The sequence below is a fragment of the Enhydra lutris genome, unplaced genomic scaffold (assembly GCF_002288905.1).
Source record: "Enhydra lutris kenyoni isolate GAN:26980312 unplaced genomic scaffold, ASM228890v2 scaffoldscaffold21, whole genome shotgun sequence".
NCBI classification, from domain to species: Eukaryota; Metazoa; Chordata; class Mammalia; order Carnivora; family Mustelidae; genus Enhydra; species Enhydra lutris.
This window is the reverse complement of record NW_019154105.1, coordinates 23535190-23550372: the sequence shown is the minus strand read 5'-3', so window position 1 is coordinate 23550372 and position 15183 is coordinate 23535190. Positions and strand designations below refer to the sequence as shown.

The 15183-nt window shown below is 35.5% G+C and overlaps 1 protein-coding gene across 1 annotated transcript in view; it reads right to left on the bottom strand.

Moving 5' to 3' along the window:
• Positions 1–274: 274 nt before the first annotated feature.
• Positions 275–15183, bottom strand: part of LOC111149361 (phosphoribosyl pyrophosphate amidotransferase) — a 34339-nt gene continuing 19430 nt past the window's right edge. Inside the window, exons 2-11 of the mRNA XM_022506368.1 lie at positions 9700–9766; positions 8883–9089; positions 6560–6672; positions 6321–6466; positions 5680–5752; positions 4973–5124; positions 4440–4567; positions 2884–3105; positions 1755–1875; positions 275–681 (exon numbers count right to left, since the gene is read on the bottom strand). Of these exons, the coding sequence (XP_022362076.1) occupies positions 485–681; positions 1755–1875; positions 2884–3105; positions 4440–4567; positions 4973–5124; positions 5680–5752; positions 6321–6466; positions 6560–6672; positions 8883–9089; positions 9700–9766 (1426 nt within the window). The 3' untranslated portion in view covers positions 275–484. The remainder of the gene's footprint in view (positions 682–1754; positions 1876–2883; positions 3106–4439; positions 4568–4972; positions 5125–5679; positions 5753–6320; positions 6467–6559; positions 6673–8882; positions 9090–9699; positions 9767–15183) is intronic.

The following is a 15183-nucleotide window of genomic DNA, read 5'->3' as shown; positions in this document are numbered from 1 at the left end:
CAAAAGAAACACCAATGTTGTAGTACTTTACACAATTAGCAAGGTTCAATTACGAAAATATTCCACAAGTGAATTTCAATAACTTTCAAGAAACAGTCCACAAAATTCTCTAAGAATCTGCGGGAAGGTATAGTGCCTGGCAATACTCACTAAAACAGAAATTTACCTATTCTTTGCATTATTGTTGCTGATGCAAAATTAAATGTATATGATCTCAGAAGTGGTAGCCTCAAAGTACTAAACTACGAAATAACAACTGAAAGGACCATCCAAATTCCTAGATAACACAAAATATTTATCTAGGATTGTTAAAGAAAGCACTTTGGTACTTTTCTCAGAAATCACAAAACTTATAACGGTAAACATAAGCATGTGGCATTTTACATCGTGTCAAGGGAGCGACAGTAAATGAACAGGGTGTTAACCACCACGAAAACTTCTTGACCAACTTTGTATCTTAGAAAATCATATCTGTCCCTACCAGCTACCATTCCAATTCCACAGGGTATTTTCCAGTGAGACAAGCTGTACAATGACCATTCTTTTCAAAGCATTCCAGACCATTCCCATTCTCTTGAATCATAATATCCTGCTTTTCCACTTTCTGTTTTTTAAACTTTACCCCTTCTTGTACAGATGAAACCAGTCCTCCCACTGACAGATATACAACACTGTTTGCTCCTACGGGGGAAAGAGAGAAAAAGGAAAAGGTCATTACGCTTCCTTTGGAAAAGATGATCTGCTTCAAAAGACAACAGTTACAAACAGAAAAACTCAAGCCAGGATAAAAATTCCTCCTTAAGCTTCTTTAAAAGGGGGAGGAGGAGGGAAGGAGTAAGCAATAAAACTCTGGGCCTTTATTATTTTTTAAAACATGAAATTGGAATTCAAGGAAGAATATAATTTAAAATAACAGTAGAAGCTTCAAATCTAGAATGCATTCAGAAAGCTTCAGGAGTAATTTTCTGGATTACAAAATAGACTCTGAAGTCAGGAAAATCTGGGTTCAATTTTAAGCTCAAGGTCACTTACTTTTCCTAAATCTATTTTTTAATCTATAAGATTAGGGAAACATTGCCTAACTGTAGAGTAGCCACGATATTATTATAATAATATAGATATGTTCCCGGCAAAGGGTAAATGTTCACAATAAGGTATCAACTGGGTGATATTCAAAATATTTTAACTGGTAAGGCACAGCCATGTTAAAAGAAACACCAGCCATAATCAAGCAGTGTGGAGGTACCAAGGTACACCAGCTAAACATCCGTGTAACATTTAAATAGTTAATCTCATCTAATTTGAAAAGCAAATGTCTTCTCCAAGATAACCTAGATCTCCAAGTCTGCTGACTTCATTATCAAAGATAACCCTACAGTACCTTTTCACTTTCTGATTTGTACTCACATACAAATTATTCCATTAGAATCTGTGGTAAAATTGTTCTTGTTTTTCTTGGGATCTGATCTTTGGAAGGCTTTAACTAAAATGCCTGCCGTTCCCTCTACCTGGAAAGCTTTTCTTCCTTTTCACTGGATCTCACCTTGGCCTAGGTCTCCAATATAGCACTTACCATGGGGTCTATACACACCAGGCACTCTCATTATTCGGAAGAGTGTTCAGTATCTGCTCAGCATGTCATCCGACATGTATTTTTAACAAATACTGGACATTGTTTTTTCCTACAAGTGTAAAAACTGAGAAGTTTTGGATTTTCTCTGTGAAAAAAAGCTTAGAGAAATTTTAATACCTACCCAGATATTTTGCAAGATGTTCAAATTCAGGTTTATTGGCAATAAGCTCTTCTTTTGTTGGTATGTTTATTCCCATAAAGCATGGATATCTAATTGGTGGTGAAGCTACTCTAATGTGCACCTTGGAAAGAAATCATTTTCACACATTATTTTAACATTCATTTTAAGAATAATCATGCGAGGGGCGCCCAGGTGGCCCAGTTAGTAAGCAGTCCGACTCTTGATTTGGCTTAAGTCATGATCTCAGCGTCATGAGATGGAGCTTCGATTGGAACCTGCTTGAGATTCTCTCTCTCCCTCTGCCCCTTACCTCCCTCACATGCTCACAAGCTCGCTCTCTTGCATTCTTTAAAAAAAAAAAAAAAAAAATTCTGAAGAGATAATCATAATCATAATAACAGTCATAAAAAAGTTGGAAACTCACAACCACAATTACCTTTAAAAAAAACCAATCAAACTTATTTACTTTTTAGAGAGAAAGCGTGCGTGAGCGGGAAGGGCAAACGGAGAGGGCAAGAGTCCCACTGGCACTCTACACTGAGCACAGAGCCTCATGCTGGGTTTGATCTCACGATCCCCAGATCGTAACTCTAGTAGAAACCAAGGGTCGGATTCCCAACTGACTGCGCCACCCAGGCGTCCCTCATAATCACAATTATCTTTAAAGCTTTGTAGAAAGACTGCCATTGCTTTCCATGCCACTTCCTCCTAAAACAGACGTTAGTTTTGAGTCCATTCAACTATTAGTTATAAATGACATTTCTGTAATTGTAATTTATTTTTTAAAAATCACTTCTGTAATTAGAATTACTGAGATAGTTAGAATAAGCTCTGAGATTTAAAAATATAACCCAATGTGGCAAATTTATTATAATAGGATTTGTTCTGCATCTTCAAAAAGACAAATACTCTAAAAATTTAAAAAGCATTCTATTTTGTGGTTTTAGTTTTTAGACTACATATGTTTTCCAAGTTGTTGCACACAGTTATTACTAAACCAACTTATTTGAAAGATGACAATTTATTTTATTGAACTATCCATTTTCATTCACTGTACTAAACTGCAATTTTTATGTCAGTATCCTATGGTTAATTATCGACACTTTAGGATAATTTTAATATCACTTACCTCTTTTGCGCCAGATTCTTTGAGCAATTTGATTATGGGTGAGATGGTATTGCCTCTTACAATTGAGTCATCTATAAGAACAATTCTTTTGCCTTTAAAGTTGTCCGACAATACTCCAAATTTTTTTGCAACACCAAGTTGTCTTAACCTCATGTTTGGCTGAATGAAGGTTCTTCCTACATACCGGTTTTTACACAGCACTTCCACATATGGAAGCCCACACTGATAGATAAGAAATAAAAGGACATGAGACCCAATAGAGAACTGTAGGTTCCTATTTTCTCTAGGTCATGCTTCCATTATGATATGTATACAAACATTTTAAATTGGTATTCTGAACTCTCCATCAACAGATTACAATTTTCCTTCACTATTTAAACTATAGGGAAAAAAGGCAAAAAGAAAAATCATTCAAAGTAATATACTCAATATATTTTCCACCAATTGGTGGGAAAACCAATTCATTTGCCAGGAGTTCCAATGCTTTTAAACAAATATTTCTCTGTTTTGGAAGGGAACACTAAGTATGTGAAGACATGACAAAGAATCACTGTCAGAAAAATTGATAGCAATTAAAAATTATCAGCAAGAAATTAATTAAAACCAGTATACAAAGGATATGCTTTCTGAGGAGGCAGGTGGTGATTTATCCTTCTTTCAGGGTAATACCAATCTAAAATGTATGCATATTGTTTCTTTTAAAAACAAATAACCTAAACTTTTCAGTGTAGTGAATGTTGAGCAGGACACCCCAGGATCGCTATAGTTATATAATCAACCTAGTTATGGAAAATGAAATTAAGCATGGTACTGAAAACATTACATAAAATAAAATTTTAAAAAGTTTTAGGAAAAAAAAAAAGGTTTTAGAAAAAAGGAGTGCCTGGGTGGCTCAGTCAGTTAAAAGATCAGCCCTTGATCTCAGCTCAGGTCTTGATCTCAGGGTCATGAATTCAAGCCCTGCGTTGGGCTCTGCACTTGGCATGGAGCCTACTTAAAATAATTAAATGTTAAAAACCTTAAGCAAAATGAACATAAATGGCTTTATTATCACCAATACTAAATAGGAAACAAATATACCAGGCTACTTCAAGAAATGGGTTTTAATAATAGGTAAACATTACCACTAAATTCTATATATATTCAGGAGGTTATCTTTTTTTTTTTTTAAATATTTTATTTATTTATTTGACAGACGGAGATCACAGAGAAGCAGGCAGAGAGAGAGGAGGAAGCAGGCTCCCTGCTGAGCAGAGGGCCCGATGTGGGGCTCGATCCCAGGACCCTGGGACCATGACCTGAGCGGAAGGTAGAGGCTTTAACCCACTGAGCCACCCAGGTGCCGCAGGATGTTATCTCTTTAAATGAAGGGGATCATTCTGCAAATCTTTGGGTGGACTCCACTAAAGCAGGGCCATTGAATGAAAAGGCTGGAAAGTAACTCTATAAAGGACCCAACATTTTCTTTTTCCTTACACTATATTGGTTTCTCTTTATAAACAAGGATTTCCAATTTCAGAGCTACAAAAGCATTTCACTGCATGTCCAAAGAATACCTTTGCTGCATAACCAAGAGCAGCAGGGGTAGCAGATTCCGGAACAGTGCTAACCAAATCTGCATCCACAGGTGCTTCAATTGCCAGCTGCTGACCACAACGATATCTTACTGTGTAAACCATCTGGTCTGGAATGTTTGGGAAAGGAAACAGATTATTTTTTTCTTAACATGGTATTATTATTCTAAGAAAATTAGCTTGTTAGAATGCTGTACATGGAGTATAAAAAGTAAAGTAAAACATATAAAACAACTAAAGTGGAAATACTTAAACTGGGGAATTCACTATTCAAAAAAACCTAGCCTTAATACACATCTGAACATCATAATCCTTCCTCCTAAAAAGGAAAACAAAACCCAAGAGTCAAATGAAAGGGAAGAATAGCCATCATATGACTTGTAGGTTCAGTCCCATATCCACAACAGAGAGCAGTGTAACCCCAAAGAGCCAGGTAAGCCTTCGAACCAAGAACTGCCACATTTTGATGAGGTAAATGTGACACTTATATAAAAAGTTAAAGATATTTTATTTACCTTCAAATATACTATCTGGTCTCGCAAAATAAACATATTCAAAGATACAAAAGGCCACTGGGTTTCCTTCAGACCTTGGTATAATAGCAAGAGTTTGGACACTACGTTTGGTTATTTCCACGATTTCTCCAGGCAAGACTTCACGGTAATATCTTGGGAAACAATGTTAAAGAAAGAAGACTTTAAATAAACCAGACCTTAGAACAGATAATAACATCTATTGTAAAGTATACACCAAGTCCCTGCCCTTATAAAGGAAAAGCGGTTCCGTTTAAGAGATGGCTTTAAAAATTAAAAAGTAATATTCCTCCAGCAGTAAATCTAATATGTATCTTTTACCTCTGAAGTCTAATTTTGAATTTTGAAAAATAAAAGCCCTAAGTTTTACTGAGTTTTGGAAGAACAGAGGCTAAAGAGAACATTTTATTCTGGCTTAAATTTTTTGATTGTAACTATTCCTTGTTGAGGAGCTTCTTGAGTCTTCCTTTCTAAAAATAGGTCTCATGGTATTGTGAAAACAAGATGGCAATTTCAGAATTAGAAGGTATTATAGGAACATTAAAGTCAGAGCAACTGCTGAATACAATGTACAAAAGAAACTGCATTTATAGATATGTCTTCTTACAGACATCAGAGAGAAAACTTTTCATTTAAAAATTTTTTATTGATATGGAAAAAGTGAATATGCTGAGTCAAACAAAACTTACCTTGCACCAATTGATAAAAAGCTACAAGATTCTGAAGATACCACCCATCCTTCTGTTTCTGAAGATTTTTTCTCTGTAAATCACAAGGCAATTTAGTTAATGGATTTAAGAAATTTTACAAGAGGCTACCTACTTCAAGTGAACAGTTAAACACCAAATAGATAAATTTAAAAACTATCCATTTCTACAAATTTTTGTTCCATTTCTACAACTTTAAGAGTACATGAATCTAACTAGAACTTAAATAAAAATTTGAAAAGAAAAAAATTGATCTTCATTCAACTTGAGCCAAGGATAAAACTAATGATACCAAAATTCTTTCAAAAACTGATTTCAACGTCTCAAATAGACATCTAACAAGTCAAAAAGAAAATCACTGAAATCATACCACAATCAAATGAAAAAGCTGGGCCAAGGCAATTCAGACAAGACAAGACAGGAATGTCTATTAAATTCTTTAAAAATGGCTCATCCTCAGAAATACTCAAGGAAATGTACTTTAAAAACTATCATTTGTTTCTTTTTACTCAGTTCCTTCTCACTCTTAGACTTCCTATGCCTAAAGATTTGAGGGTGTGCCAACAGTAGGACGATGACTTGGAAAAGCACTATGAAATTTTATTTCTTCTGAAGTGCATTACCTTTATCATTTATATCAGATACAGACATAAGACGTCCAATGCATAGAGGACGATTTCCGTAAGGATCTCTTACTGCATAAATAACATCTCTGTGCATTATAAGCAGGGAGTATGCTGTGGGTGCTTCCTTCATTAGGTTTTTAATCCTGGAATTAAATAATTGAATGAATAATTCCAGTTAGAAACACATGTAAGACAGAGCTCTCATTATCAGAGCTATGAGCTTAGTCTAGTTTTACCTTGCTACCCAATCTGGGGTGCCATCTTGTTCCTGAGGAGGTGTATACGCCAGTAACTGGGTAATCATTTCGCTATCAGAACTTGTTGACAAACCAATACCATGCCGCAGAAGCTATTTAGAATGGAGAAAAGTGTAATCATTAGAGGGAGAGCTCCACCCGACCCTTCTTCACCCAACAGCCCACAATTATACAAGAAATCAGGCATCGTGTGAAATTTCAGTTATGAAAATCCTGCATTCTACTAATGACATGTATACAGTAATGTGGAAGCACTGCTGGAGGCAATGGGAAGTCTCTGAAGCTTTATTTATGTATGTATGTATCTATGTATGTATGTATTGATTAATTGACTGACAGAGAGACAGCCAGGGAGGGAACACAAGCAGGGGGAACAGGAGAGGGAGAAGCGGGCTTTTCGCCGAGCAGGGAGCCGGATCCCAGGACTCTGGGATCATGACCTGAGCCAAAGGCAGACGCTTAACGACTGATACACCCAGGTGCCCCAGGAAGTTTCTGAAGGTTTTTAAGCAAGGAAAAAAAAAGTGTGCTAGGAGGCATAAAGAATAGCTTTTGAAAACTGAGTTTGAAAGAACGTAGACCCGCAATAAAGGTGGGGGAGAGCAAAGAAGGCACAAGGATTTGGAATTGTGATTCTAACATTTTCAGCCCTCGACAATCCTGACCAATACGATACATTCCCTTAAGAGTGGCATACTATAGTAGGGCCTCTCAAGCCAGGTTTGCTGGTTGCAGTGCCAGCGGCTACCCACCCCTCACAGATTATCACTGACAGACGAGAAGAAAGGAATTAACCATACTGAAAAATTAAATGTAGAAGATGTAATAAAAATTGGTTGAGTGCTTTCATGATGATTGCGAGGTTCTGAGCAAGACTGACCAGGACTAGAACATCACCATCAACATGTACAGGCTGAGTTTAAACTCATACTCTACAACATTTTCAGTAGGCAGCTAAATGTGTAGAAGTGAAATCCGGCATGTGGGTAAGGGGTTATGTCTACAAAGAATGAGCTAGATATTGTTCAGAATCGAACTTTTGATGGTTATCTCTAAGCGATGGGCTTTTTTTTTTTTTAAATAATTTTTACTTCAATATTGATTTTTTTTTGTATGAATTAAAAAGTTTTTTCATTTGGGGGCAGAAAAACATTTTATTATCATTATAATACTAGAGCCTAAGAAGAGGGCAGAAGAAAGCTATGGGAAATAACTAAAGCTAGAATTAAAAATAAAAGGACAATGAGTGATATGGAATCATGGGTCTAGGTATTTTCCACCCACCAAAATTCACCATTGTTTGACTTCTCTCACTACTTAACCCATGTAAAATGCCTGGTTCTAGAATGCTAAGGAGATAACTGCGTGTTTAGAACCATCCTGTTAATGAATGCCACCTGAGGTTTTATTTGCAATGTGACCAGATGAAGATTATTAGAATCCAGTGGAGGGAAGAAACTGGGTATCCATAAATGAATGGCAAGAATAGATAATTAAGCTATCAGGAATATAAATATACCAGATAACTTTATTTTTTATTATTATTACTTTAAAGACTTTATTTATTTGACAAGAGTGCTGGAGAGAGTGAGAGAAAGCAGAAGCACAGGAAGCACCCAAAGGAGAAGCAGGCTCCCCACTAAAGCAAGGAGACCAAGCAGGACTCGATCCCAGGACTCCAGGATCATGATCTGACCTGAAGGCAGACGCTCAACCAACTGAGCCACCCAGGCGCCCCATACCAAGTAATTTTTAAAAAAGGAAGATGAATTGATGAATAAAGGTATAAGCACAAATTAACACAGAATGCTCCAAATAACATGCTATGAACAAAAACAGAACATAAGTAAACTCTCTTTGCCCTTTCCCCAACCAGTTTCCTATTAACTGTTTCTAAATCACTTTTTCTTGTATTTGTTATCTTCAAGTTTATATTCCATTTTCTTCTTATGCTTTGGACATAAAGACAAAGCTAAAAGGGACAGGAGTCCATAAACCCTAATTTCTGTTTCTAACAACAACCATATATTAACTTTTCCAAATCTCTGTTCTAAAGCAGCACATCAGAATCACTTTAGAAGCATATTAAAATGTAAAATGACCACCCTCCCACCCCAGAGTCTGGGGAGATATCTTAGAATCTGCAATGATAACAAGTAGCCCAGGTAATTCAAATACAGTTGTCCTTTGCAGTTAGGTAACAGGTGGCAACAATTAGAAAATATCCTGCACCAAGGTTCCCCATACATTCATTTCATGCATTTATCCCAATCATGAAAAAAAGCATAAAAAAAAACCTTACCTTTTTTCTTAATTGAGCAGCATTTACCAATTCGCCATTATGTGCCACAGCTATTTTCCCATGAAGTGTTTCAACAACAAAGGGCTGACAATTTTCTAATTCACAGTTTCCTGTAGTGGCGTATCTTGTGTGTCCAATTCCAAGGTTTGAAATATATAATTTCTTCAAATTGTCTTGAGTAAAGACATGATTTACAAGACCCATTCCCTTGCAAAGTCAAAGTAAAAGCTCATCTTAGACAAAAAAAAAAGTAGACTTGTGGCCCTGGTCAATAAAGACTTACAAGTTTCTGCTCAGGCAATCCCAAATTAGACAATTCACTTCACTCAATACCTCTGTGCTCCAAATGCTAATCTTAAATAAGTACTAATCTAATTGTAAGAACCATAAGACATCTCTTTAGAAAAAAATTTGAGGTGAAATTCACATAACATAAAACTAACCATTTTAAGGTAAACAATTCAATGGCATTTAATATAGTCACGATGTTGAAGTGTGTTTTATAAGATACTTTTCATTAAAACATTGAAGAACAAATGTACTAAACAATCAAATTTGTCAAATATAATACACTAAATCAATTGCATTTTAAAAATTCAAAGCACGTTTAAGTAAATGACCTGCTTCAATGAGTCAGTCTAGCAAACCATCACGCGGAAAGAAATGCACCTTCATTTGACAAATGGAAAACGGCTGTTCCAGAGTATGACTTCTATATGCAAATTATCTGTTCAAATTTCCTTCCCCCACCAACATACTAGGTATCACCTGGCTATTGTTATTTTTATTATCAACATTTCATTATGTTCAAATATACCTTGTGTGTTTTGAATGTTGGTACTGAATTCCCATCGCTGGTCACAATACCAGCACTCTCCTGACCCCTGTGAATATAAAAAGGCATCAACTGTTAAATATAAATTTACCTCATTGGTAAGCTTCTCTATGAAGCATACTTTTCTCAAGAGCATCCAGGAACTGACGACACATTACATGCTAGTGCTACTCCCATTCATGATGATGTGACCAGCCAGCAGCAAGTGACATTGTCTGAGTTCTAACATGCCAGGCACTGTCCTAAAGTATTTACATGAATGATCTGATTTACTAGGCTCTCACAACAATCCTTTGAAATAGATACTATGACTATTAATTCCCATTTTACAGATAAGGACACTAAAGAAACAGAAGTGAAGTAGTAACTTGCCCAATGTCACACAGGGAGTGGTGGCACAGTCAGGATGAGAATACAGTCTGACTACAGAACTCATGCTTCTGATCTTTGTGCTACATGACCTCTAAATAAAGTTGAGTACGTAGATGTAAATGGAAATCTCTAAGTAAACTAGCGGGTAAAATGCCTAGTGGTGGGTAATAGAATCATGAGCAAAATTCATTTATTTTTGAGGTTTTTGCTTTGCTTTGCTGCGCTTTCCACTTTTTTCCCAACAAGTATCTATCACTTTAGTTACCACAAAAAGGGTAAACACTGCTTCTAAAAATCTTACGCTGCTTGGGTACTTTGCATTTCATTTCCTGTGTTAGTATTTTTAGGTAATGATATAGATGAGAGAAGAAAGCCAAAAGCTAGGCCAGAGGTAGCATATAACATATAAGACTTAAGAGGATCTGTACTACTGTGGAGTATCAAATGATAAAATAAAGGTTCTAAATGCTCCACAATTTTTAATAGTTCTGAACAAATGATAAAAATATCAGATATTTATTAACAAATTTTTGTCCCAAAGAATATACATCAGGGTGGAAATAAAAAGTAAATCTCTAATATATGGATGTACACTTTAATAACTAATATATTGACTTATTTGGTAAAATAGATCTTTTTCTAAACTACATGCTGTAGTTGTTTTGGCATTTTAATAACAAGAAAAACTACAACATTAAGTATGCCTACGAAGTAAAAGTCTAAAATAATTAAAATTGAAATTTTACTAAATTATCAATACATCAAATAGACATGCATAATACTATACACCCTGTAAGACTGGACAATTTGTGACATAGGATTTCTTTAGTGAAATGATGTGGTCTTTAATATTAACCTGTGCTAGAAGACTAAATGATTCGTACCAGAGGGGAAAAAATTAACGTTAGCCATAAACCTTAGGGCAGAAAGAGCCTCTGCCAACCACTTTTTTATAATTTTTTTAAAAAATCAACAATCCTTTAGTAAGCCGCCAGAGTACATTATGTAAGAAAAGAAATTAGAAAATGGTTTTCCTTCCCTTTCATCTCAAGGGTAATTTCCCCTTAAGGCTGAAATGGAAAAAACGTTAGGAATCATTTAGGTCCAGGCGTCTTTAATCACAGAGCCTGCTTATTTGGCAGTTTCTCAAGTTACTCCCCTCAGGCAGCTTGAACCAGTTAAACTAGATCTTTTCAGCTCTTTGGAGCTTATTGACAACCAGCCATCTGGTTTCCTAGGAAACAAAACCTTGGCTAGAAATAGTGAATCATTTCCAGGTCACTTTCAACATGGAGAGTGGAGCAGGAAAGCACTGGACTGAAGAAGAGGTTAAAGCTTTGCTAAGTGTCTGGGCAGAAAAAAATATACGAAAACAACTTTATGGAACCCTGAGAAATAAAGGAATATTTATTTACATTGCTAAAAGGCTGCAAGCACTAGGAGTATACAGAGATTGGAAACAGTGCCGGGCAAAGTACAAAAATCTCAAATATGAATACAGAACAGTTAAATATGCCCATAACTCTGGAGACAGCTCTAAAACTATGAAGTTCTTCCATGATCTGGATGCGATCCTGCAGTATGAACCTGCCACACAATTAACAGAGGAAGATGCAAATGGCAGGTGCCTGGCAACGCTGAGCCAAAGTGCAGCTCCAGGGACCACTGAAGGTAAAAAGAAAAAGTAGCATTCTTTTGTTTTTACCTAACAAACTATAAGAGTAGGGACTTCCGAGTCCATATGATAAACATAGCCTGGAATATCATAGTTGAGAAAAACAATTGACCTGTTATGCTATTTTGCACAAGGTAAAAATTTTAAAGATTAAATACCTCCACTTTTTAAAACTGTGAAATACTTAAAAAACACACTGAAACAACATTAAATGCTTAAAAAAATTAACAACATTAACCACTAATGCCAACTCTCCTTAAGCAATACCTGATATGTTTTTTGGAAAATCGATTAGGTTTTGAGAGTATTTCAGGTTTTAATTTTTTAAGAGTGGCAAAAGGAAAAAAAAAAATCTAATATATGCTCCGCTGTTGTTTCTCCACAGCTCCAAACAAGATAGAACTTTCTGCTCTATATTTATATTCCCATTTTCCTAAATTTATCAATAAAAGCACTAAAATACTAGGAACTAATAAACAATTTCATTATTCGTTTGGAAGAACAGTTCCATTTAAACCATCAGTGAAACAAAAACAGATTTGATAAATGATTTATGATTAAATGATTTAGATATTAAAACAAGGTTCTTGACCTGCTGTGTTGTTAAGCCCCATCGTAATTACGTAGAATTTGCTCGGTCTGTGGAAGCTGAATGTAGGACTAGGGAAAGTGGGGAAATCAGTGGCAGTAATGAGATACCTCCCATAGCCAAAGTCTTACAGATGCTATTTTTAAGAGCAGAGTTGTTCAATTCAAAATCTCGAATACCTACTGTCTGCAAAGCACTGAGCTACGTGCACACGCATTCAGTGATGTGTAACACCTCAGAAAACAGGGCACCGGTGAATAAATGTAACACCCAAAAGAAAATGGTTTAAGTAGTAGAATAAAAGTATCAGATGAGAAAGGGGGGGTAGGGTAAAATGACAGAAGCTGAAGTTAGGTTAATTTGGTTAATTAGGTTAATCTGAACTTTGTGTTTAAAGCTCAATAATAAATCATTTGGTAAAAAATCCCCTCCACTTAACATACTCCCTTTACGTTTCTGGTACTATATCATATTCTGAGAAAGCTTTACAGTCATTGACAAGTTAAACAGCAATAACATTATTTTATTCAATTAATCATCCTGCACTCTTCATCATTTAAATGCTATATAAATTTAAATGCTATATAAATATTGATTAATGACAAGTAAACCACTCAGATTCTGAAAAGCTTTGAATTTAACCAGAGGTTGGTCTTGGTGTAATAAAGATGTGGGTTCTAATAACTGCAATTTTTTGCCCCTCTCTTGTGTCACTGAGTCTCCTTGCCCACCCTCTCTCGTGTGTGTGTGGGTGTGTGTGTTTAATCTCCACTAAACAGGATCTCCTTCTAACCCGTTTAGGTGCCCCTATGGCTCCAAAATTTCCACTTTCACTATCAAGCAGAGGGCCCATAATTACAACTTAACCTTGTATGTTTAAGGTATCTCAAAACCCAAATCCTAAAACTACACTCTCTCTTCCCTCATTCAGAACTGATGCCCCTATAAATTGCTTCCACTTTAATATTACTGTATGTCCAATCACTTAAATAGAAACATCTGAGGTGCCCTTGACCTTTGGTCAATCACTAAGTCCTTAAAAAAAAAATCTACTGACGTGTTTCATAATTTTTTCTCTGTTCCATTCTCATTACCACCATGCAGAACTTCATCTATCACATGGAATATTAAGTTAACCTCTTAACTGGTCTCCCTAATTTCCAGTCCCTTCCCACATATCCACAATGCCAAGGTTTGTTCTTTAAACTTTTTAAATTATAAAATTACAAGCACATTACCATTTTGTTTACTTTAATAATAATCTTTAAATTATACCCAGAACTAATTATAATTCAGTATTACATGTTACTTAATGGTTCCATAATATTTGAGTACATAAAGCAGAGTTTATATTTGCCCCCCTTATAATCAATACTTTTTGTCCATAATTAACATTATTACTTTAGGAGAGACTATCAGAAGTTCAATTGTTGGTCAGGAAGGGTATGATTACTTTGAAATAGTGTTTAAAAAAACTGCTTTCTAAAAGAATTGTACTTTAATAACAATTAGACTGTCCCTTTTTTTTTTTAGACTGTCCCTTTTTATAGAGAACCCATCCTATGATCATATCAGGTCATAGAATCGGGTTGAAGTGGGGGAGAGACTTTGCTAATTTAACAAATAATGAAGAATGCTAATTTAATAGCAAATAACTATCTATGATGGTATATGCAATAAATAACTTATTTTGCATTTGTTTAATTGCTAGTGATAGAACAGTTTTCTATATGTTTACTTTTACAAATTAACTGTTCATGTCAACTGAGGTCTTAGAAATTGCATGATCTCTTTGGCCTTACAGTTTCGGCTGGATTTTTTCAAAAGTTTTTAATTAAAGTTGCTAATGCAAACAGTCTTTTTTAAGGCTTAGAAAGCCCTTTCTCCGGGTCTGATTCATTTATAATGTCTTCTGGTTTTTCTATGGTGGAACCAGCAGAATTTTTATTGGTGTATGGTAAACTGAAGAAGGGAAGAAAATGAATGTGCCTTTTCCACTGTTGGGATCACCCTCATGAGAGTGGTAAGGACAGAGGATCTGGTTCCCTTTGTTAGCCAGCAGGTAGCCTGGCTGAGCCTTGGCAAAGGACTCAAATACAAACTCTTAAAAGGCTTCGTGTTCTGGAAATTATAATTATCCTCAAGCTCAGAATACCTTTGACCTACTGTTGCTCCCAGATCACATTCCTTCAGTGACCAAATTTCCACTCTATTTCCCTTCTCTTACTCGATACAAATGCATCAGGAGTAATGACTTAAGAGTTTCAATTTAAAACCTCCAGAGCATGGGACCCTTGCATACAATTTTGGGATTGATGCTAAGAATGATCAACCTAAGGAAAAAATACTCCTGAAGAAGTTGGGAAGAAAGCTTTTCTTTTGCACTCTGGCCTAGATGTTTAGCTCTAGGCTGTTTTCAACAAACAAAACTAGGCCCTAAATCAGAACATCAAACCCTTACCTTTCCTTACTGTTCTCATGACAAACCTCACATGTTACATTAACTAGGTACATCATCTTCCACACTTCTCTTAAAGAGAATTCTTATGTAACTACAGATTTTTAGTTTTCGTATCACCAGCTGTATGCCATTTGAAAACAAAAGTGCTTCCCTTATTTTTCATTTGTTATTCTATTTTAAAATAGGAATCCCTAATACTATCTTCAAGATGACAAACATTCCTTTTTTTATTCTTTAATGGAATGCATCTGAATAATGAACTGATTTTAAATGTTCATGCGATTAAAATCATGCCTAATATTTGTTCTCCTAATAATAAAGTAAAATAGAATGCTATTTGTTACTCGTAAAACAAAACTGAAAAGACAT